The sequence below is a fragment of the Pistacia vera genome, unplaced genomic scaffold (assembly GCF_008641045.1).
Source record: "Pistacia vera cultivar Batoury unplaced genomic scaffold, PisVer_v2 Contig270, whole genome shotgun sequence".
Classification (NCBI taxonomy): domain Eukaryota; kingdom Viridiplantae; phylum Streptophyta; class Magnoliopsida; order Sapindales; family Anacardiaceae; genus Pistacia; species Pistacia vera.
In genome coordinates, this window is record NW_022196080.1 from 1,107,017 (window position 1) to 1,132,882 (window position 25,866).

A 25,866-nucleotide genomic window follows, 5' to 3' on the forward strand; every position below is an offset into this window, starting at 1 on the left:
AATAAACATAAGCCCTTCAATTGCTATAGAGTTTAAATGCCCAGAATCGAAGTGGTCAGGGAGAGAACTAAGCCTAAGTCATCTAAGGGTATTTGGGTGTGCAGCTTATGCACACACTAGTGATGGGAAGTTAGAACCTAGGTCTATAAGGTGTGTATTCCTAGGATACCAAGAAGGGACCAAGGGTTATAGGCTGTAGGATAGAGATACACTAGGGGTTAATGTCATTATTAGTAGAGATGTAGTGTTTAACGAGAATGTTTTTCCATGTAAGTCTAATAATAGGGCTAGAACTGATCCAAATGACAATGTCCTTAGTCAAAATCAACTTGATGTTACTCCAATTGAGGTGGAGCCAACACCACAGCAAACTGAACCATCTCACCAGGGTTTAGAACCTGAACCAGAAGCAGAAATCACTTCACATGACCATGTACAAGCTGAAGATGTAGAAGAGCCTCAACAAGAAGATCTATCCCATTACCAACTAGCAAAAGACAGATCTAGAAGGGAAATTAGAACCCCTGCTAGGTTTTCATATGTAGACTTAACCTACACAACTTTGCTTGCAGGTACAGAAGTCTAGAGATCTGATTCAGAAACATATGATGAGGCCATAAGATCCAAAGAGAAAGAGAAATGGAAATCAGCAATAGAGGAGGAGATGCAATCCCTAAAGGTAAATGGTTGATGAAGACCCTCTAGGCGAATTACTCTAGGAACCCTCGAACTCAATGGAATAGGAATAAGTTGGTTTGCTAGGAACGTGTTGAGGATGATCGAATTAGAACCCTAAGGAAACTAAGTCCTTAAACCCTAATCTTGAGACGCCCCAAAGGTTGATCACTCCCTTTGATAAGTCGAGATTCAAGCATTTAATCAAGAACATAAGAAGGCAAAGCAAATAGCTTTTTGAAATAAACTTCAATTGATAATAATCTGTCCCAAAAATAACATGGCCACCCTTTTTTATAAGCAACAAACCGTAAAAGAAAACCCTAGCTAATTGAAAAATGGGTTGGGCCTAAGTACAAGTGAATTGGACCTAAATAAACCTTAAATAAATAAAAGACTAAAGAATCTAATGATAATTAAAACAAAAAAAGCCCACGATTAAATAAACAAAAATTAATTCCTAAATTAATCCTTGCATCCAACTTGATCTTCCGAATCTACTCCTTGCATAAAAAGTTAATAGACCATTCTTGGTGAAGCTTTGAAATCTTCAAATTTAGTCTTAGAGTATTTTAGTATAGCCTCTTTGTATTGCACTTCTATGATCAAGCCTTGCAAAGCCTCTTTCATACTCTTTGTCTTTGCCCTAATCATTGGATCGCCAATTCTTTGCAAAGGATCTTGAGAATATTTGGGAACATCAACTTGGTCAGCACCTCGATCTCCATTATTCCCCTCCTTTTCGAAAGGATTTGTCCTCGAATCACCTACATCAAACAAAGATAAATCAGCAACATTAAAAGTTGCACTAACATTACCATAGTCGATTGGCAAATCTAGCTATATGCATTATCATTGATCCGCTCCAAGACTTGAAAAGGTCCATCTCCTCAAGGCTGCAATTTTGATTTCCTTTGTGTGGGAAACCTCTCCTTACGCATGTGCACCCAAACCCAATCTCCAGGTTGGAAGACAACCTTCGAACACCCCTTATTGGCTTGCTTAGCATATTGCTCATTCTTCCTTTCAACGTTGGCCCGAACTCTGGCATGTAAATCTTTCACAAAATTTTCCTTTTTCTTACCATCAAGATTAGCATGCTCATTAATAGGCAAAGGTAAAATATCCATAGGTGTTAAAGGATTAAAGCCATAAACAATTTCAAAGGAGCAAATGAAGAAGTGGAATGAACAGTCCTATTATATGCAAACTCAATATGTGGCAAACACTTCTCCCACTGCTTTAAGTTCTTTTGAATGATAGCACGCAACAAAGTAGTGAGTGTCCTATTAACTACTTCAGTTTGACCATCCGTTTGAGGATGTGCAATAGTAGAAAATAACAGTTTGGTTCCTAATTTATTCCATAAAGTGCGCCAAAAATGACTTAGGAACTTAACATCTCTATCACTAACAATTGTCTTAGGCAACCCATGCAAACAAACCACTTCTTTAAAGAACAAATCAGCAATATGTGTTACGTCATTGGTTTTAGAACATGCAATAAAATGAGCCATTTTACTAAACCTATCAACAATTGATAATCATATTTTACACTATGATTTTGCATTGAATTTTGATAGGATTTAGGATACTTTTCATATAATTTGGGCCATAATTGCTACCTAATTCTATTAATTTGTCTTTGCAGGCCTAAACGATGATTTTTAGCATAAATGACAGTTTTGAGCGTAAATTGTGTAACTTGAGTTTGGAAACTCGGAATGACCTGAATTTAGAAGCTTTGGAAAGCTAAGAAGAAGATCTATAACTTTCATGTTTTGGGTTTTTCCTAATTCTTACTGGAAAAGGGTGAAAACGTGGCTTGAAATTGTGAAAAGTACGCTGGGAACTGAAGAAAAACGTCTTTAGACGTGCTTCAGTATTTCTGCCATAACTTGAGCTGTAGACCTTTTATTCTTCTGATTCTTGAACTACCAGAAATATAATTGAAAGGGCTACAATTCATATGTTTAACACTTTTCCAGATTCAGACTCTATCAGGCTCAAATTTGGCCTGAAAATATTCGCCGCGGTGAAACCTACATCAGATGTAAAAATAAAACGACGCGTTTTGGCTTGCTAGAGCTTGACCCTTAAGTGAGAGAGGTATAAATTAGAGTGAAAAAGAAGAGAAAAGGGTCTTGGTTTGTCATTTGGGAGGCAACTCATGGAAGGAGAAGATTATTGAAGATTTGGGCTTCAAATTAGAGAAGATTTCTCCATCTTTTGCTTGTTTTTCAATGATAAATCTTGATTCAGTTTGTTTTTGTAATTTTATTTCATTTTTAAGTATGAACTGAGTTGTTTAGCTAGGGTTTGATGTAATCTTGATACAATGATTCAAATTTATATGAATTGATTTACTTTGAGTTTTAATTTCATGATTGAGTGTTTATCTCTTTGCTTAATGACTTTTGGATGCTTGATCACCATTTAAATGTGTGTTGTTCACAATGAGACTGAGAAGTGATTTGTGATTGTGCCTCTTGGGATAAATACCGTAGATTAAGCAAACGCTAGAGATAGGTTTAGCGATCTATGAAATTTGGATAGAATTCCATAAAGCTTAAAAGACTTTGAACTATTAATCTTCATTTTGTTGGGAGTGGAAGCTTAATAGGGATAAGTAGGGAAATGTAGCCTGAGATGGTATATTTTACAACTTAGGGAATTCGATTTTCAATTAAGGAATTAGAACTTGGGTAATAGATTCTATGAATTGGGTTAGCATATCTAGGTGAAATCAACACCCTAGCATTTTTTTAGCATTGTTTAAGTAGTTAAGTTGTTGGGTTTTGTTTTAATTTCATTATCATTCATTTCTATTTTGTTAATTTCTATTTAATTTGTTAATTTTCTATCAATCCAATTTATTGTTGCTTCAATTAAGACTTAAATTAGAGAAATCGGTATTTAGTAACACTATCCTCGTGGGAACGATACTCACTCATCACTTTATTACTTTGTGCGACTAGTATACTTGCTACATTTGCATGTTTATGAAATCACGCATCAAGTTTTTGGCGCCGTTGTCGGGGACAGTTGATTATTAATATTGATAGTATCTAGTGTAGTGGTAAATTGAAGCTTTTATTTCATTTTTCTAGTTAATCGTAAATATTGTATAGTATTAAGTATGAGAAATGACATTACCTCTTTTGTGCAAGGCAACGATGAATCACTATATGAAGCTTCAGAGAGGTACACGGAGTTGTTAAGGAATTGTCCACATAATGGTCTACCGTTTTGGAGACAAATCCAAACATTTTACAATGGGTTGCTATCACATATTCAAACGATGGTAGATGTGGTAGCAGGCGGAGCCTTAAATAACAAGACCCCAGAAGATGCTTATGAATTGCTTGAGCTGATGGTCAACAATAACTACCAAAGACCTAATGAGAGAGCAATGCCGAAAAGAACAATGGGTCTACATGAAGTCGATGTGTTCGCCATATTATCTGCACAAATTGCATCACTTGAAAGCCAATTGGGAGGTATGAATGTAAATTCTATTCACTCACCTTTTATAACTTCTGAATTTTGTGCAGGAATCCATGGGAGTGTGGAATACCAAGATGGAAACCAGTTAGTCTTCTCAACAACCGAGCAAGTGAATTACATGGTTAGTTCGCAAAGGCTGCAAAATGACCCTTCGCCAATACCTACAATCTTGGTTGGGAGAATCACCCAAATTTGTCCTGGAGCAATCAAAGCAGTCAATCAAATCAAAGGACAGTGCCAAACCATCAACCAATGGTGAATCATCAACCATGTGAGCAAAGAGTGTCAAAATTGTAAGATATGTTCGAATAGTTTATGCAAGAAACCACAAGTTTTATGAATGAGACATGCTCAAACTTCAGAAATCAAGGAGTCTCCATTCGAAATTTGGAGGTTCAAGTGGGGCAATTGGTTGAACAATTGACAGAGAGATCTCAAGGTTCTTTGCCGAGCACAAAAGTCACAAATCCTGAAGAACAATTAAATGTCATAACATTGAGGAGAGGTATAATGTTGGAGCAACCTCACAATAAAGAAAAGTTGGAAGAACATGAAGACAAGACTAATGAAGAGGAAAATCTCAAAGCAAAATGGTGTGCAAGATACTTAGGGGAATTTCAACCAAGCAACTCACTTCACAAGGAACAATTTGAGGAATTTGGTGTAAATGCGCACAAGTCAAAATTGGTGTTGGAAGAGACTCCAAACATTGGACTCAACCAATCACCATCTCATCTCAAGTACGCATTTACGAACTTGAAGTTCCGAAAAGATGCTTATAATAATGTCCGAAATTCCAAAGGAAAAACCAAGAGGTGGCAATGGGAAGTGAAGCACCCCACAAGGATTCAGATTGATGAAGGACCATGGGAAAGTCGAGCTTTTGACTATAAACAAGCACTTCTTGGGAGGTGAAGTTTGAAGCTAAGGAAAAGGAAAGAAAATGCTCTAGACTTCGTCAGGGCGAAGAAGTATTCTTTGCCGTGGTGAAGCACGTCGTATGAAAATGAAGTTGAAAAGTCCTAGACTTCGCCGGGGCGAAGTAACCTAAAAAATGATACAACTTCTGTATTTTTTCGCCTCGGCGAAGAATTTGTCTTCACCGCGGCAAAACCTAGGTTTTAATTTATGTTGAACGAAGAACTTTGCCGCGGCAAAACTTGAGAATTTTTTTTAACCCACCTTCATTCTCTCCATTTTTGTGATTTCAAACCCTAGCCTCCAAAGAATTTCTCTGTCTCTTCTTCAATTTCTCACCTTTTTCCCTCAAAATTCTTGCACCATTCCACTCGCTTACCTCTTTAAACAATCATGCACCTCTCAATTGCCCCAGTTTAACCCATTTTGAAGAAATTTTTAGCAACCCCTAGGTTTTGAAAATTTGGAGCTTTCTTTGTGATTTTCAATGAAATTGGAGCAATTGAAGGTTGGAAAGCTTGGACTTGGTAAGGTTAAGAGTTTTTATGCAATTTATTTGTTCACTTTCAATTGTGGATTTGTTTCTGTTGAAAAATTGTTTGAATTTGTTGATTGTGGATGTTGGTTGAGAACTTGAGGATTGAGTTGATTGTGGAGTGTAGAAATTGTTGATTTTGATTTAATTTAGTGTTGAGGAAGTTGGGTTTGTTGTGTTGAAGTGCTTTTAGCAAATTTGGGAGTTGTGTGAAGGGGAAGAAGTAGAAGAAGATTGAAGCCTGAAGCACTTTTCTTTTTTTTTATTTCTTTATGTTTTGTAAGTAGGAATTGATGTTGATTTCTTGGTTTTTAGCTCTTTTTTTGTTTTTGTTTAGATTTTAGGTTTAGTTCAATAAGGTTGAGATTAGGATGTAATTCTTTCATATTAATCGGTGAGGGTATCTAACACATTTGGCACCATAGACCTTCAATTGTTTGACAGATGATGATGATGAGGAAGCCAAGGAATGGATGCCAGGATTTAGCACAAGAATCGGCCTTTACAGATTAATCAGGGGAGTATCTCGTAACCTTTACTTTTGTTTTTTCTATTCCTTGGATGTGCATGATGTGACATTGGGGACAATGTCATTTTAAGTTTGGGGGTAGGGAAATTTTGAGAATTTGTGTGTCTAGTTTGTTTGTGTGTTTCTTTTTGTTTTAAGTTCTTTGATTGTTAAATGTTTAGTGTGTGTTGTGTTGTTGTTGCCTAGATGAATTGCATAAGTCTATGATGAAACTAGAATTGTTGGGATATTATTTTTGGAAAATGTTAAGCATTGCTTCAAGTTTATGTTTATTGACTGAATTTTGATTGAAGTTTGTTGAGTGGTTCAACCACCATTTTCATTTATTTCGGCATGCTTAGATTCATTTTTGTGGTTAGGTAAAGTTTGATAATGTTGGTGAACTCTAGAACCTAGTTAGATGTGCCTGAGGCGAAATTCTAGGATTAGACATTGTTGAGGAAACGATTTAGGTATTTTTCGGAACGTTTGAGCCTTTCCAGCCGACCCATGATGATCTTTCCCTAGTCACCCATTGAGCCTTATGAGATCATCATTGCCTTATTTTCCTTGCAAACCAAAAAATTGTCCAATCCCTATACCCTAAACACTTTATCATACCCTTTAGGAGAATTATGGACCTAATGTATGACACAAAAGAGCTTTGAGAGGTGTGTGAATAAGTGATGGACCAAAATCTTAAGTTTGGGGGTTGCAAAAATGGCACGAAGAAGGGGCAAGAGACCTCAATGGTGTTGTAAATATTTGTTAATTAAAAAAAAAAAAAAATGAAGAAGAAAAAAATTTCTTTGGTTCGATTCAAACTCAAAAATAAGAAATGCACAAGTTTGAGAGTTGTAAAATGGTTGACACTTTGATTAGTGGTTGAGAAAGAAAGTGGAGATTGATGTAGCTCTTAGTGTTTGCATGAGGAAAACCGAGTTCTCTTACTTTGTTTATCCTATCATTTTCCTTGGAGCCCACTACCCTAGCCTAACGTTACAAGCTTGCAAAGACCTTTTGATCCTTAGTGATGTCTAGTCTACATTAGTGGAGAGTAGTTCCATACTTAGGCTTATGAAGTCTACCACCATTTGATAAACTTTACATTTCTGCATAAAATAATCCGGGAAGTCGGAACGTAGACTGAAGTGGGGATCACCTACTCGGGGGGCTAATAGAGAAAGATAGTCGATGCAACTTATAACTTCTTGGAGTGTTGAACATTTTCTAGTAATAATTTTTCAACAACCTTAGAGACTTGCATAAATTCTAGGCAATTCTTGTGTTGAGTTTGAGTCTAAGTTTTGTTTGGTCATTTTTAGTTTTGTTGTTTTGTGTTTTGTGTTTTTGGGTTGTTTGTTGCTTTTTTGTCTTTGAGTTTTTATTCCTTTTTGCTCGAGGACGAGCAAATCTTAAGTTTGGGGGTATTTCCACAAATATGCTATCCTTACCACTTTGAGTCTTTGGTAATCCTAAAATAAAATCTATAGATATATCAATCCAAGGTTGATTAGGCACAGGTAAAGAGGTATACAAGCCATATGGTCTAACTTTAGATTTTGCTTGCCTACATGTAATGCACTTATCACAAACAGATTGCACATCATGCTTCATATTAGGCCAATAAAAATGCTCACGTAATATATCTAAAGTTTTTAGAACACCTAAGTGACCCATCAAACCTCCCCCATGACTTTCCCTAGCAAGCAACTCACGAATAGAACAAATAGGCACACATAATTTATCTTTCTTGAATAGAAATCCTTCATGCCTATAAAAATCACCAAACGCATACTTATGACATGCATTCCATACTTGGTTGAAATCAAAATCATTGGCATATAAATCCTTAAGCAATTCAAAACCAAGTAATTTAGTTTGCAATGAAGTAAGTAATACGTACCTCCTAGACAATGCATCAGCCACAACGTTTTCCTTCCCATGCTTGAATTTGATTACATAAGGAAACGTGTCTATGAACTCCAACCACTTAGCATGTCTTTTATTAAGCTTACCTTGGGTCTTCAAGAACTTCAAGCTCTCATGATCGGAATGAATGATGAATTCCCTTGGCCACAAGTAATGCTGCCATGTTTGAAGAGTTCTCACTAATGCATAAAGCTCCTTATCATAAGTAGGATAATTCAACGCTGCCCCACTTAGCTTTTCACTAAAATAAGCAATTGGTTTGGAATCCTGCATCAAAACAGCTCCTATTCCAATCTCGGATGTATCACATTCTATCTCAAAAGCTTTATCAAAGTTAGGTAAACACAACAAAGGTGCATTAGTTAGCTTATCTTTCAAAGTTTTGAAAGCCCAGTCATGCACATCATCCCACTTAAAAACAACATTCTTTTTAATAAGTTTATTCAAAGGTGTAGCAATAGAACGAAAATCTTTAACAAACCTTCGATAAAAACTTGCTAAACCATGGAAACTTCTCACCTCGTTTGCATTCTTAGGTGTAGGCCAGTCCCTTATTGCCCTTACCTTTTCTTCATCAAAACTAATACCCTGCGAACTAATAACAAATCCAAGAAACAAAACAGATTTCATGCAAAACGTGGACTTCTTAAAATTTAGCATACAATTGGTGCTCTCTCAACACACTAAACATAGCATGCAAGTTTTTCACATGTTCATCCAAATTTTTGCTATAAACTAAAATATCATCAAAGTAAACTACCACAAATTTTCCTACGAAAGCATGCAAGACATGGTTCATTAACCTCATGAATGTACTAGGTGCATTAGTTAAACCGAAAGGCATTACTAACCACTCATACAATCCATATTTAGTTTTAAATGCAGTTTTCCATTCATCTCCCTCTTTCATACGAATTTGATAACAGTCATTCTTTAAATCAATTTTAGAAAACAATTGAGAGCCATGCAATTCATCAAGCATATCATCTAATCTAGCGATAAGATGTATATACTTTACCGTTATCTTGTTAATAGTTGGGCAATCCACACACATGCGCCATGTTCCATCTTTCTTTGGGACTAAGAGAACAGGATCCGAACATGGATTGAGACTCTCCCTTACTAATCCCTTTTGCAATAGCTCATCTACTTGCCTTTGTATCTCCTTCGTTTTCTTGGGATTAGCTCTACAAGCAGGTCGATTTGGTATGGTGGAACCAGGTATGAAGTCTATTTGATGCTCAATTCCTCTTAAAGGAGGTAATCCATGGGGAATCTCCTTAGGAAATAGGTCCTCAAATTCTTGCAATAAAGACAGGACAACAATAGGCAAAGATGAGTTAAGGTCGTTAGTAGAAAAATAAACATCCTTGTACATAAGTACAAGTACTTGTTGCGTCGCCATCATTACACTCTTAACCTCATGTTTTTCAGCAAGTACACTCATTCTTTTATTTTTCTCTCCTTTTAGCTCACTTTTCTCTCCATTTTTCCTCTCGACCTCACTTGCTCTCTTTCTATTTTCCTCTTGCTCACACTTTTGTCTCTCTCTCATTTTGCACTCTCTTGCTATTCTAATCTGGTCCTCATAAGCTTGCAAAGGTTTGAGAGGGGCTAATACAACTTTTCGGTTGTTTATTACAAAAGAATAACGATTTTTGTACCTATCATGCGACACCTTCCTGTCAAACTGCCACGGTCGGCCAAGCAATATATGACCAGCATACATCGGTGCCACATCACAAAGAACCTTATCCTCATACTTGCGAATTGAAAAAGGAACCCGAACTTGCTTATTTACCTTCACTTCTCCACAGTCATTCAACCATTGTAGCTTGTACGATTTAGGATGCTTTTTCCACTTCAAATTCAACTTTTATACCAACAAAGTCCTAGCATCATTAGTACAACTCCCACTATCAATAATCAACGTACATACCTTATCCTTCACGTGGCATCTTGTGTGAAAAATATGCTCACGTTGCTCCTCATGTCCTTCATCCTTAGGCTATATACTCAGGGCTCTCCTTGTAACAAGTAAATCACCAAGCACAGGTTCTTCCACTTCAACATCAGAACAATCCTCCAATGGTGGCATCTCATCGTCACTTGAGCTAGTACTTTTGACTTCTCCATTTGCCCGTACAACCATAACCTTTTTGTTTGGGCATTCGAAAGCAATATGTCCGAATCCTTGGCACCTAAAACACTTAATATCATGTAACTTAGTAAGAGTTTCAGTTTTGGTTTTACCTTAGGAACAGCAACCGAATTCTTTGACTTTGCTTCTTCTTTTGTTCTAAAGACAGCTTTGTTGTCCTTTCAATTTGATCTCCACGGAGAGCTAGAGGATGAACCATATCTGAACCTCTTGGACTTGATTTACTTCTCCACTTTAACGGCTTTGTGCAGTAGCTCCTCTATCTCTATGTAATGTTGCAACTCAACGACGTCAACAATCTCCTTGTTCAATCCAACAATGAATCTAGCCATTGTTGCTTCTCTGTCTTCCTCTATGTTTGCTCTAATCATGGCGATTTCAATCTCCTTATAATAATCCTCTACACTCATGGAACCTTGAACCAGCCCTTGCAACTTCCTATACAAATCTTTATAGTAATGGCTAGGTATAAATCTCTTGCGCCTTACCAACTTCATCTCTTCCCATGACCGAATAGGCCTCTCACCATTCATGCGCCTATTGATCACCAATTGATCCCACCATATACCTGCATAATCTGTAAACTCTACGACTGCTAGCTTTACTTTCTTCTCCTCAGAGTAATTATGACAATCAAATACGTGCTCAACCTTTCTTTCCCACTCCAAGTATAGCTCAGGATCATTCTTTCCTTGAAAAGTCAGAATTGCCATCTTTATACTGCCTATATTGTTATCTCCTTTGGATTCAACCTTCTTGTCCCGTTTATAACTTGTTCTCTCCACTTCGGAATCAGCTTTGTCTTCTTTGTTGAACTCATGTCTTCTATGTGATTTAGAATCAAAAAAGGACTCCAAATCATTCAATCTCACATTCATCAATTTAAATTGGTCATTAACAGCCTTGATGAAGAATTTCATGTCGACCTCTTGTGGTTCTCCTCCTTCCTTACTCATGGTTTCGACCTATAAAATAAAATAAAATAAAAGGTGTTGTTCCTCACACACTCCCTCACGTGTTTGCACTCAAATCAGATTGTTATCACTCGTGTTTCACACAATTTTGGCTTTTTCTTGATGATGATCTATCTTGCCTTTTACCACTCAAAGCCAAGCCAGCCCCATTTATGTTCTTAACAAAATCAAAGAATTCAACAAATCTCAAGAAGCAATCGGTTAGATGGTGACAATCTCAAAAATTAGAACTTTAAAAACTTAGTTGAGACAAACGGTGAACAGAAAGAAAGACCCAAGATGACTCTAAAGAACCAAGAAAAATAAGAAAACTCTAAAAGGAAGCAAAAGACATGTGAAAGAAATCACTAGAATTGATGCTAATTGATTAAGAAGGCAAAATACACAAAACAACCTTGTATATACTTGAAACAATCACTAGAACAAAAATAAAGGGAAACTAGAACAGAATAAAGGAAACTAATTCAATAAGAATAAGAAACTCAAGCAAGAAAACAAGAATTGGAAACTTAATTAAACAAAAATAGGATACTTAGCAAAGAGAACAAGAATGGGAAACTTAAAAACTCGAAATTGCCACTTTGTTCTTTTTTTTTTTTTTTTTTTTTTTGAAGAACAAAGATGGATTGAACACAGAAAAATAAAGCACAAGAAAAATTAAAAAGAAAGGAAGAATTCAAAGAGAACTACGAAACAAAATCCAAAGACAACTACGAAACGAAATCCAAAGAAAACGCAGAAGAACTATGAAAGGATGAATTCAAATTTTTTTTTTCTTCGAATCAAGAACGAAAACAAAGAGTGTTGGAGATAAATAACCTGTTTCCAGCAACCAAAGCTATGATACCAAATGATGAAGACCCTTTAGGCGAATTACCCTAGGAACCCTCGAACTCAATGGAATGGGAACAAGTTGATTTGCTAGGAACGTGTTGAGGATGATACCTCTCACAGCCCTAGTTTTCATTATCATTGGAGGTGTAGGCAGGCATCTATTACTCATTTGTGTTTTGTGGATGATTTGATGGTATTTTTTCGAGCAGATGCTTCCTCTATTAGCTTGATCAAATCGGCCTTGGATTATTTTGCCAAGGTTTCTGGGTTGGTGACTAATGCAGAGAAGAGTCAGTTGTTTCTTTCTGGGGTTACAGATGAGGAGCAGATTGGGTTACAGTCTATCATGGGTTTCCAGTTGGGCTAGTTACAGGTTAGATATCTAGGGGTTCCTCTGATCTCTACCTGGCTTCGACGTTCTGATTGTAGGCCTCTATTACAGCGAATTTTGTCTCGGATTAGGCTATGGACGTCTACATCCTTGACCTACGCAGGTCGACTACAACTGATCAAGTCGGTGCTATTCTCCATACAGGTATATTGGTCATCAATGTTTCTTTTGCCAGCAGCTACTGTTAGACGGATTGAGAGTATTTTGGCATCATTTCTTTGGAGGGGTACTTCTTTGTCCCTTTTTGGTGCCAAGGTTGCATGGTCTTCTGTTTGCTATCCATTGAGAGAGGGTAGGCTGGGGATTAAGAGGATCCAAGATTAGAATAGAGCAGCTATTCTTAAACACATGTAGAGACTACTTAATGATAGGTCTTCTGTATGGTCCTCTTGGGCCCGTTTGGTTCTCCTCCATGGTCAGTTTTTTTGGCATATTCAAGTTATATCTAGGGCTTTATGGGCCTGGAGGAAGATTTTACTTAGCGGGGTTTGGTGCCGGGGTCTTATTGTGACTTGTATCGGTGATGGTGGGGACACCATGTTATGGCGAGATTACTGGCTGCTGCAGGGACCTTTGTGTGACTTACTCCCTTTTAGAACTTTGACTTCCACTGGTTTGCCATGGGATGCTCAGGTTTCAAACATTATTCGAGATGGTTTGTGGGATTTTCCTTTAGGCAGTGCCGACCTTCAGCATATCTGGGACTCCATTACAATGTAGCCTTCAGCGAGTCTTCCTGACCATCTTGTGTAGAAGGGCCACCCATCTGGGCATTTCTCTATTGATTCAGCCTGGAATGTGTTGCGAGACAAATAGGATGTGAACTCGATTCATCATCTCTTGTGGTTTCCATGGCATATTCCACGCCACTCTTTCATTCTCTGGCTTACTTCTCTTGGTCGGCTTCACACCATGGATCGGCTCAGCTCTCATGGTGTCATTACGTACTCCCTGTGTGTTTTGTGAGTTCAGCTACAAAGACCCATGACCATTTTTTTTTCAGCTGTGAATTCTCAAGTTATGTTTGGTGGGAGGTCACTACTAGGATGCTCACTACATGGCCTACTCTCTCTTGGCTCCCTTTGCTCCAGTGGATTAGCTTGCATCTTAGACACAAAGGTGACTTCAGACACCTTCTTTCCCGGTTGGTCCTCTCAGCCACAATTTATTTCCTATGATTTGAACGGAATAATAGTGTTTCATTAGCACTGTAGCTCTCGCAGAGATACTACTTTAGCTATTTGTGATCTAGTCCAAGCCAAGATTTTGGGTTTAACACCTAAGTACGAGATCTCGACCCAGCTCCGTGCGATGTGGCATCTTCCTGTTTAGCTTTGCAAGGAGCTTGCGTGCTCTTTTATGCCAATTTGTGGCTCTGTGATTTATGGCATCTTCTTGTTTTGTGTTTTAGGGAGCCTGCGTGCTCTTTTTAAGCCGTTTGTGGCTTTGTGGGTTTTCCCATGTATTTTTTTTGACTGAGAATTATCAGTCATCCTCTTGGGGTATGCCCCTCGCTTTTGTACACTTTTTGTCTCTTCTATAAAATACTTACCTTTTCCCAAAAAAAAAAAAAAAAAAAAGTGTTGAGGATGATCGAATTAGAACCCTAAGGAAACTAAGTCCTTAAACCCTAATCTTGAGACGCCTCAAAGGTTGATCACTCTCTTTGATAAGTCGAGATTCAAGAACACAAGAAGGCAAAGCAAATAGCTTTGTGAAATAAACTTGAATTGATAATAATCTGTCCCAAAAATAACATGGCTGCCCTTTGTTATAAGCAACAAACCGTAAAAGAAAACCCTAGCTAATTGAAAAAAGGGTTGGGCCTAAGTACAAGCGAATTGGGCCTAAATAAACCTTAAATAAATAAAGGACCAAAGAATCTAATGATAATTAAAACATAAAAAGCCTACGATTAAATAAATGAAAATTAATTCCTAAATTAATCCTTGCATCCAACTTGATCTTCCGAATCTACCCCTTGCATAAAAAGATAATAGACCATCCTTGGTGAAGCTTTGAAATCTTCGAATTTAGTCTTAGAGTCTTCTAGTACAGCCTCTTTGTATTGCACTTCCATGATCAAGCCTTGCAAAGCCTCTTTCATCCTCTTGGTCTTTGCCCTAGTCATTGGACCACCAATTCCTGGCAAAGGATCTTAAGAATATTTGGGAACATCAACTTGGTCAGCACCTCGATCTCCATTAATGGCACATGGTCTTTGGTCCCTAAACCTAAACAACATAAACTTGTGGAATGCAAATGGCTATTTAAACTCAAAGAAGGTATGTCTCTTACTAATCCCCCTAGGTATAAGGCTCGTTTGGTGGCTAAGGGCTATACACAGAGGGCAGGTATAGACTTTAATGAGATTTTTTCACCAGTTGTTTAATTTAAAACGATTAAGCTAATGCTTTCTATAGTAGCTCACCATGACTTAGAAGTAGAGCGATGAGATTTCAAAACTGCATTCTTACATGGTGAGTTAGAGGAGAAAATTTATATAACACAACCTATGGGATTCATTTATAATAACCTACCCAATCATGTTTGTACGTTGCATAAATCACTATATGGCCTTAAACAATCACCTATGCAATGGTATAAAAGGTTTGACACCTTTATATTGAGCATTGGTTTCTCTAGGAGTAAATATGATAGCTGTTTTTACTTTGCTTCCACTGATGATATGCCTATTTACTTGCTTTTATATGTTGATGACATGCTCCTAATTAGTAAGTCTAAATCCAAGATTAGAGAATTGAAATTAAAGCTGAATTCTGAATTTGATATGAAAGATCTAGGGAGTGCTAAGAAAATTCTAGGAATGACAATAGATAGAAATAGAAGTAGCCATGAATTAAGAATTCACCAATTGTTATACCTGAAAAACTTGGTCATGAAGTATGAAATGGCTGATGCTAAACCGTGAGCATGCCTTTAGCAAACCATTTCATCTTAAGCAAATTACAATGCCCCAAGACTGATATTGAGATAATTAGGATGGAAAATGTATCATATTCTAATGTTATAGGGTCTATAATGTATGCCATGATTAGCACTAGACCTGATTTATCATTTGCAATCTCTTTACTTAGTCGATTTATGTCAAATCCTGGTAGTGAACATTGGGCTGCTTTGAAATGGTTGTTGAGATATATAAATAGTTCACTACATGTTGGCTTAAACTATTCAAAAGGAAATAATTCACTTGATCTGGTGGGATTTGTAGACTCTAATTTTGCAGGTGACAGGGACACAAGGAAGTCTACAACATCCTACTATTTTACCCTTACGGAAAATTGTGTTAGTTGGAAGTCTCAATTGCAGCAACTTGTAGCACTGTCCACAACAGAAGCTGAATATGTGGCAGTGACTAATATCTTCAAAGAGGCGCTATGGCTCCAAGGAATCTTGAAGGAAGCCAAGTTAGTAGACAGCATGACAATTGTGTATTCAGATAGCTAGAGTGCCATCCATTTGAGCAAGAACCCTATCTACCATGAGAGAACAAAACATGAGGATGTCAGATTTCATTTTGCGAAGGACCTGATCACAAAAGGATTGATTAAACTCAAGAAGATTCCGATAGAAGACGACCTTGCTAATATGGGCACCAAAGTAGTGACAACCACAAAATTTAAGCACTGCTTGGATTTGTTGAATATAACATAAAGAGCCTTGTAGAGCTAAGAAGCATATTGATGGAAGGTTCTCTACACACCTGGAAGAAATTCCTTAGCAAGTTCTGACTTAAAGGTGGAGATTGTTGATGATGAAGCCAGAAACGGTGACGTCTTGTGCTTTAGCTAATTCACTTATCCAAATGGTACCGCACTATTCAACCATCCAAGATCCGAGCCATTGATTATAAAGCTGATCCAACGCCTATTATTAAGCCACACATCCAACCATATAAAACAGTCTAAAAATTGGGTTTGGTCAACAGATCACACAACACTTATTCTCTCTCCTGTATTCGACTTTAGCCATTGTTAGAGCTAAGATTCTTTGATATACTTCTCTGTAAAATCTGCTGTAACCAAGTGAGGATTTCTTTGTAAATCACTCATAGAGCGTCTGTTTACTCTCGGGCTAGGGATACCAAGATAGAGTTTCTCCTAGGGTGAAGATTGCAGTTCTGTTTAGATTTACTAAGGGAGTTTGAGTGAAGTAAGGAGTGAGTGAATCTTGATTGTGTTTGTAATTGGATCTGTGGAATCAATTAGTGCAGAGAGCACCATCAGTTGTGGAGCTCAACGTGGACGTACCCAATTCATTCTTGAATAGGTGAACCATGGTATATTGTTTGTTTGATTTCTTTGTGGTTGCTTGGTTTGATCTTTGTGTTTGATTGATTAGATTTAAAGCATGTTTCTGATTAAAGATTCGTTGCACACAGGAAATGTATCTCCCCCAAAAATGGTTCGAATAGTCCCCATAATTTTTGATAATTTGCAGAGAAACTCGGCAAATTCTTTGCACGTTTCAAACTTTCAGGTATCTCCCGAGGAGAGAAGTATTGAATATCATCTTAAATGTTAGAAGTTTATTTGTCCGGTATCATCAATTTGGTTGGTTGTTATGGTGTAAATAAATAGTTGGACTCCCTCCTCTTTAAAAAAAAATTTAAAAGTGAGTTGTAACCATACGTCTTTAGAACCCAAAAGATCGAATGAAGGAACAGTAGTATCAGAGCCTTAATTTCTAAGGTTTCGTGTCGATCAAATTGATTTTCTTGATCTAGGGTTCGTAGAAAATTGGGGGTTTCTTGCACCTTGTGTTCCTAGTACTTAAGGATAGTTAGATCTTGATTTAAGTCAAGATTTCGTCGAAATCTATTTTTTGGGGATTCTTTAATCTGTCTATTCTAGATATCTAGGGTCCGTATTCCATTCAAATACCTTATCAAGTCCCAACACTACACCATGAGTACCACACAAATGGAGATTTCCCAATATCATGGGAAAATCGACTTCAGTAGTTGGAAAAAGAAGTGAAAGCATTGCTATCCCATAACAAGTTGCGATTGCTTTGCAAAAGGATGTTACCAAGTGGGCAGAAGAAATGAAGAAAAGGTTGAAGGGATGAGGAAGCGCACAACCTATCGTGGATGAACCTGTTTGACAACGTGCTGAGGAAGGTAGATGGCATGGACACCTCTCACCGTGGGGAAACTCGAAACACTTTATTCATTACAGTCTGCTCCAAACTTAGTTTTCTTAAAGGGTGCGTGTTTTCTTACAAAATGGATAACTCTAAGTCTTTAGAAGTAATCTGGAGAAATTTTTGAAGATGACTTTGATTCTAAAAGGAACAAGACCAAGAATTAGGGGACATAGCTTTGCTATGATCTGCTTAATTCCTTAACTGATGAGTACACAAGTTGTCAAAAATGCACTTCAATATAATAGGACTATGCCTAGTCTTGACCTGATAATTGCTGGATTAAAGGCTACGGAGTTAGAATTAAAGGCCCAAAAGAGAAATGGAAATAATTGTTTGTAAAGGGTAGATCAGACTTAGGTCAATCTGTAAATGGTATGCATCGTAGTAATGGCCCAAAGAATAGAAAAAGGGGAAGGGTTCTGGTAACACAAGAGGGGAGACTAGAAAGTGTTTTCACTACAATAAGACTGGACATTTAAAGAAAATGTTTCGAGTGGATTAAGAAGCAAAAACAGGGAAACACTAAGAGTAATGTAGCTTCACTAGTGATAGCATGTTGTCTCAGATGTCCTACAGTGTCTAAGTCAGACCTGATCCAAGAGTGGGTCATAGATTTGGTTGTCCTTCCATATGAGCCCCAATAAGGAGTGGTTTCAAGGTTAGAGATCGAGCATGAGACTGTCTTTATGGGGAACAAAAATGCTTGTAAGGTTAGAGGAATAGGTAACATAACCTTAAAATGGAAGATGGTAAACTGATAATGCTGTCTAAGGTTGGTTCATTCCTGAACTAAAAAGAAAACTAAATCCTTAGGAACTTTAGAGTGAGCTGGCTGTTGTATAAGGCAGAAAATGTTTGCATCAATGTATATAGGAATAACAACATAGTGCTGAGAGGTCTAAAAAGAAATGGTTTGTATTTGTGTGGGAACTATTACTGTGATAGGAACAATAGTAACTAATCATCAGAATTAAGTGTGACACAAAAATGGCATATGAGGTTGGCACAGAGTCAAAAAGGCCTAAACATCTTAGGTCAACTGGGACTTTTGGTAGGACAATATAACACCTTTGGACTTTTGTGAAACATGTGTGTTAGGTAAGCAACAGGGGCAGTTTCACAAAAGGGGTTCACCTAGCTACAAACTTCCTAGATTACCTTCATGCTGGCTTATGGGGACTTGAATAGGTTAGGTCCCATGGAGGAATAGCTACTTTCTCTCCAAGTGGATGATTTTAGGAAAAGTCTGGGTATACCTTCTAAAATCAAAAGATGAGGCCTAAATAATTCAAAAGCTGGAAATTGTAGTGGAAAACCAATTGATAGGAAGGTCAAGGCTCTTAGAACAGACAATGGGTTGGAATTTTGTAATGTAGAATTTGATAAGTTCTGTAGTGACTAGGGATCCATGACATAGGACTGTAAGGAGAACCCCTCAACAAAATGGAGTTGCTGAGAGGATGAATAGAACCCCTCTGGAAAAGGTGAGAGTCTCATGTTTACATCTGGACTGCCAATCCTTATGGGGAGAAGCCCTAACAACTACAGCATACCTAATAAACATAAGCCCTTCAATTGCTATAGAGTTTTAAATGCCCAACGAAGTGGTCAGGGAGAGAACTAAGCCTAAGTCATCTAAGGGTATTTGGGTGTGCAGCTTATGCACCACATAGTGATGGGAAGTTAGAACCTAGGTCTATAAGTGTGTATTCCTAGGATACCAAGAGGGACCAAGGGTTATAGGCTGTAGGATGAGATACACTAGGGGTTAATGTCATTTAGTAGAGATGTAGTGTTAACGAGAATGTTTTCCATGGAAGTCTAATAATAGGGCTAGAACTGATCCAAATGACAATGTCCTTAGTCAAAATCAACTTGATGTTACTCACTTGAGGTGGAGCCAACACCACAGCAACTGAACCATCCACCAGGGTTTAGAACCGAACAGAAGCAGAAATCACTTCACATGACCAGTACAAGCTGAAGATGAGAAGACCTCAACAAGAAGATCTACCCATTACCAACTAGCAAAAGACAGTCATAGAAGGGAAATTAGAACCCCTGCTAGGTTTTCATATGTAGACTTAACCTACACAACTTTGCTTGCAGGTACAGAAGTCTAGAGATCTGATTCAGAAACATATGATGAGGCCATAAGATCCAAAGAGAAAGAGAAATGGAAATGCAAAGAGGAGGAGATGCAATCCCTAAAGGTAAATGGTTGATGAAGACCCTCTAGGCGAAATTACTCTAGGAACCCTGAATCAATGGAATAGGAATAAGTTGGTTTGCTAGGAACGTGTGAGGATGACGAATTAGAACCCTAAGGAAACTAAGTCCTTAAACCCTAATCTTGAGACGCCCCAAAGGTTGATCACCCTTTGATAAGTCGAGATTCAAGCATTTAATCAAGAACATAAGAAGGCAAAGCAAATAGCTTTTTGAAATAAACTTCAATTGATAATAATCTGTCCAAAAATAACATGGCCACCCTTTTTATAAGCAAAAACCGTAAAAGAAAACCCTAGCTAATTGAAAAATGGGTTGGGCCTAAGTACAAGTGAATTGGACCTAAATAAACCTTAAATAAATAAAAGACTAAAGAATCTAATGATAATTAAAACAAAAAAAGCCCACGATAAATAAACAAAAATTAATTCCTAAATTAATCCTTGCATCCAACTTGATCTTCCGAATCTACTCCTTGCATAAAAGTTAATAGACCATTCTTGGTGAAGCTTTGAAATCTTCAAATTTAGTCTTAGAGTATTTTAGTATAGCCTCTTTGTATTGCACTCTATGATCAAGCCTTGCAAAGCCTCTTCATACTCTTTGTCTTTGCCCTATCATTGGATCGCCAATTCTTTGCAAAGGATCTTGAGAATATTTGGGAACATCAACTTGGTCAGCACTCGATCTCCATTATTCCCCTCTTTTCGAAAGGATTTGTCCTCGAATCCACTACATCAAACAAAGAAATCAGCAACATTAAAAGTGCACTAACATTACCATAGTCGATGGCAAATCAGTATATGCATTATTGATCCGCTCCAAGACTTGAAAAGGTCCATCTCCTCAAGGCGCAATTTTGATTTCCTTTGTGTGGGAAACCTCTCCTTCGCATGTGCACCCAAACCCAATCTCCAGGTTGGAAGACAACCTTCGAACACCCCTTATTGGCTTGCTTAGCATATTGCTATTCCCTTTCACAGTTGGCCCGAAATCTGGCATGTAAATCTTTCACAAAATTTCCTTTTCTTACCATAAGATTAGCATGCTCATTATAGGCAAAGGTAAAATATCCATAGGTGTTAAAGGTTAAAGCCATAAACAATTTCAAAGGAGCAAATGAAGAAGTGGAATGAACAGTATTTATATGCAAACTCAATTGTGGCAAACACTTTCTCCCACTGCTTTAAGTTCTTTTGAATGATAGCACGCAACAAGTAGTGAGTGTCTATTAACTACTTCAGTTTGACCATCGTTTGAGGATGTGCAATAGTAGAAATAACAGTTTGGTTCCTAATTTATTCCAAAAGTGCGCCAAAAATGACTAGGAACTTAACACTCTATCACTAACAATTGTCTTAGGCAAACATGCAAACAAAACCACTTCTTTAAAGAACAAATCAGCAATATGTGTTACGTCATTGGTTTTAGAACATGCAATAAATGAGCCATTTTACTAAACCTATCAACAATTGATAATCATATTTTACACTATGATTTGCATTGAATTTTGATAGGATTTAGGATACTTTTATATAATTTGGGCCATAATTGCTACCTAATTCATTAATTTGTCTTTGCAGGCCTAAACGATGATTTTTAGCATAAATGACAGTTTGAGCGTAAATTGTGTAACTTGAGTTTGGAAACTCGGATGACCTGAATTTAGAAGTTTGGAAAGTAAGAAGAAGATCTATAACTTTCATGTTTTGGGTTTTTCCTAATTCTTACTGGAAAAGGGTGAAAACGTGGCTTGAAATTGTGAAAAGTACGCTGGGAAATGAGAAAAACGTCTTAGACGTGCTTCAGTATTTCTGCCATAACTTGAGCGTAGACCTTTATTCTTCTGATTCTTGAACTACCAGAAATAAATTGAAAGGGCTACAATTCATATGTTTAACACTTTTCCAGATTCAGACTCTATAGGCTCAAATTTGGCCTGAAAATATTCGCCGCGGTGAAACCTACATCGATGTAAAATAAAAGACGACGTTTTGGCTTGAGAGCTTGACTTAAGTGAGAGAGGTTAAATTGAGTGTGAAAAGAGAGGAAAAGGGTCTTGGTTGTCATTTGGGAGGCAACTCATGGAAGGAGAAGATTATTGAAGATTTGGGCTTCAAATTAGAGAAGATTTCTCATCTTTTGCTTGTTTTTCAATGATAAATCTTGATTCAGTTTGTTTTGTAATTTTATTTCATTTTAAGTATGAACTGAGGGTTTAGCTAGGGTTTGATGTAATCTTGATACAATTATTCAATTATGAATTGATTTACTTTGAATTTTAATTTCAAGATTGAGTGTTTATCTCTTTGCTTAATGACTTTTGGATGCTGATCACCATTAAATGTGTGTTGTTCACAATGAGACTGGAGAAGGATTGTGATTGTGCCTCTGGGATAAATACCGTAGATAAGCAAACGCTAGAGATAGGTTTAGCGATCTATGAAATTTGGATAGAATTCCATAAAGCTTAAAAGACTTTGAACTATTAATCTTCATTTTGTGGGAGTGGAAGCTTAATAGGGATAAGTAGGGAATGTAGCTGAGATGGTAATTTTACAACTTAGGGAATTCGATTTTCAATTAGGAATTAGAACTTGGGTAATAGATTCTATGAATTGGGTTAGCATATCTAGGTGAAATCAACACCTAGCATTTTTTAGCATTGTTTAAGTAGTTAGTTGTTGGGTTTGTTTTTATTTCATTATCATTCATTTCTATTTTTATTTCTATTTATATTTTAATTTTCTATCAATCCAATTTATTGTTGCTTCAATTAAGACTTAAATTAGAGAAATCGGTATTAGTAACACTATCCTCGTGGACGATACTCACTCATCACTTTATTACTTTGTGCGATAGTATACTTGTACATTGCATGGTTATGAAATCAGCATCAAGTTTTTGGCGCCGTTGTCGGGGACAGTTGATTATTAATATTGATAGTATCTAGTGTAGTGGTAAATTGAAGCTTTTATTTCATTTCTAGTTATCGTAATATTGTATAGTATTAAGTATGAGAAATGACATACCTCTTTTGTGCAGGAACGATGAATCAATATATGAAGCTTCAGAGAGGTACACGGAGTTGTAAGGAATTGTCCACTAATGGTCTACCGTTTTGGAGACAAATCCAAACATTTACAATGGGTTGCTATCACAATTCAAACGATGGTAGATGTGGTAGCAGGCGGAGCCTTAAATAACAAGACCCAGAAGATGCTTATGAAATGCTTGAGCTGATGGTCAACAAAACTACCAAAGACCTAATGAGAGAGCAATGCCGAAAAGAACAATGGGTCTACATGAAGTCGATGTGTGCCATATTATCTGCACAAATTGCATCACTTGAAACCAATTGGGAGGTATGAAGTAAATTCTATTCACTCACCTTTTATAATTCTGATTTTGTGCAGGAATCCAAGGGAGGGGAATACCAAGATGGAAACCAGTTAGTCTTTCAACAACCGAGCAAGTGAATTACATGGTTAGTTCGCAAAGGCTGCAAAATGACCCTTCGCCAATACCTACAATCTTGGTTGGGAGAATCACCCAAATTTGTCCTGGAGCAATCAAAGCAGTCAATCAAATCAAAGGACAGTGCCAAACCATCAACCAATGGTGAATCATCAACCATGTGAGCAAAGAGTGTCAAATTGTAAGATATGTTCGAATAGTTTATGCAAGAAACCACAAGTTTTAGAATGAGACATGCTCAAACTTCAGAAATCAAGGAGTCTCCATTCGAAATTGGAGGTTCAAGTGGGGCAATTGGTTGAACAATTGACAGAGAGATCTCAAGGTTTTTGCCGAGCACACATGGTCACAAATCCTGAAGAACAATTAAATGTCATAACATTGAGGAGAGTATAATGTTGGAGCAACCTCACAATAAAGAAGTTGGAAGAACATGAAGACAAGACTAATGAAGAGGAAAATCTCAAAGCAAATGGTGTGCAAGATACTTAGGGGAATTTCAACCAAGCAACTCACTTCACAAGGAACAATTTGAGGAATTGGTGTAAATGCGCACAAGTCAAATTGGTGTTGGAAGAGACTCCAAACATTGGACTCAACCAATCACCATCTCATCTCAGTACGCATTTACGAACTTGAAGTTCCGAAAAGAGCTTATAATAATGTCCGAAATTCCAAAGGAAAACCAAGAGGTGGCAATGGGAAGTGAAGCACCCCCAAGGATTCAGATTGATGAAGGACCATGGGAAAGTCGAGCTTTTGACTATACAAGCACTCTTGGGAGGGGAAGTTTGAAGCTAAGGAAAAGGAAAGAAAATGCTTAGACTTCGTCAGGGCGAAGAAGTATTCTTTGCCGTGGTGAAGCACGTCGTATGAAATGAAGTTGAAAAGTCCTAGACTTCGCCGGGGCGAAGTAACCTAAAAAATGATACAACTCTATTTTTTCGCCTCGGCGAAGAATTTGTCTTCACCGCGGCAAAACCTAGGGTTTAATTTATGTTGAACGAAGAACTTTGCCGCGGCAAAACTGAGAATTTTTTTAACCCACCTTCATCTCTCCATTTTGTGATTTCAAACCCTAGCCTCCAAAGAATTCTCTCGTCTCTTCTTCAATTTCTCACTTTTTCCTCAAAATCTTGCACCATTCCACTCGCTTACCTCTTTAAACAATCATGCACCTCTCAATTGCCCCAGTTTAACCCATTTTGAAGAAATTTTTAGCAACCTAGGTTTTGAAAATTTGGAGCTTTCTTTGTGATTTTCAATGAAATTGGAGCGAATTGAAGGTGGAAAGCTTGGACTTGGTAAGGTTAAGAGTTTTTATGCAATTTATTTGTTCACTTTCAATGTGGATTGTTTCTGTTGAAAAATGTTTGAATTGTTGATTGTGGATGTTGGTTGAGAACTTGAGGATTGAGTTGATTGTGGGGTAGAAATTGTTGATTTTGATTTAATTTAGTGTTGAGGAAGTTGGGTTTGTTGTGTTGAAGTGTTTAGCAAATTTGGGAGTTGTGTGAAGGGGAAGAAGTAGAAGAAGATTGAAGCCTGAAGCACTTTTTCTTTTTTTTATTTCTTATGTTTTGTAAGTAGGAATTGATGTTGATTTCTTGGTTTTAGCTCTTTTGTTTTTGTTTAGATTTTAGGTTAGTTCAATAAGGGTGAGATTAGGATGTAATTCTTTCATATAATCGGTGAGGGTATTAAACAATTTGGCACCATAGACCTTCAATTGTTTGACAGATGATGATGATGAGGAAGCCAGGAATGGATGCCAGGATTTGCAAAGAATCGGCCTTTACAGATTAATCAGGGGAGTATCTCGTAACCTTTACTTTTGTTTTTTCTATCCTTGGATGTGCATGATGTGACATTGGGGACAATGTCATTTTAAGTTTGGGGGTATGGGAAATTTTGAGAATTTGTGTGTCTAGTTTGTTTGTGTGTTTCTTTTTGTTTTAAGTTCTTTGATTGTTAAGTTTAGTGTGTGTTGTGTTGTTGTTGCCTAGATGAATTGCATAAGTCATGATGAAACTAGAATTGTTGGGATATTATTTTGGAAAAAGTTAAGCATTGCTTCAAGTTTTGTTATTGACTGAATTTTGATTGAAGTTTGTTAAGTGGTTCAAACCATTTTCATTATTCGGCATGCTTAGATTCATTTTATGTGGTAGGTAAAGTTGATATGTTGGTGACATCTAGAACTAGTTAAGATGTGCCTGAGGCGAAATTCTAGGATTAGACATTGTTGAGGAAAAGATTTAGGTATTTTTCGGAACGTTTGAGTTTCCAGCCGACCCATGAATGAATCTTTCCTAGTCACCCATTTGAGCCTTATGAGATCATCATTGCCTTATTTTCCTTGCAAACCAAAAAAATTGTCCAATCCCTATACCCTAAACACTTTATCATTCCTTAGGAGAATTATGGACCTAAGTATGACACACAAGAGCTTTGAGAGGTGTGTGAAAAGTGATGGACCAAAATTTAAGTTTGGGGGTTGCAAAAATGGCACGAAGAAGGGGCAAGAGACCTCAATGGTGTTGTAAATATTTGTTAA

At 37.2% G+C, this 25,866-nt stretch overlaps 1 protein-coding gene and 1 pseudogene across 1 annotated transcript; one reads left to right on the forward strand and one right to left on the reverse strand.

Annotated features, from left to right (window-relative positions):
- Positions 1–1,511: 1,511 nt before the first annotated feature.
- Positions 1,512–11,191, reverse strand: LOC116133544 (annotated as a pseudogene).
- Positions 11,192–15,476: 4,285 nt separating this feature from the next.
- LOC116133546 (secreted RxLR effector protein 161-like) lies at positions 15,477–15,902 on the forward strand. The gene has a single exon (XM_031419234.1). The coding sequence runs from the start codon at positions 15,477–15,479 to the stop codon at positions 15,900–15,902; it is 426 nt and encodes a 141-aa protein (XP_031275094.1).
- Positions 15,903–25,866: the final 9,964 nt, after the last annotated feature.

Excerpts from the sequence above, each read along its gene's own strand:
- LOC116133546 (XM_031419234.1), top strand. The coding sequence starts at position 15,477 with ATGTATGCCATGATTAGCACTAGACCTGATTTATCATTTGCAATCTCT.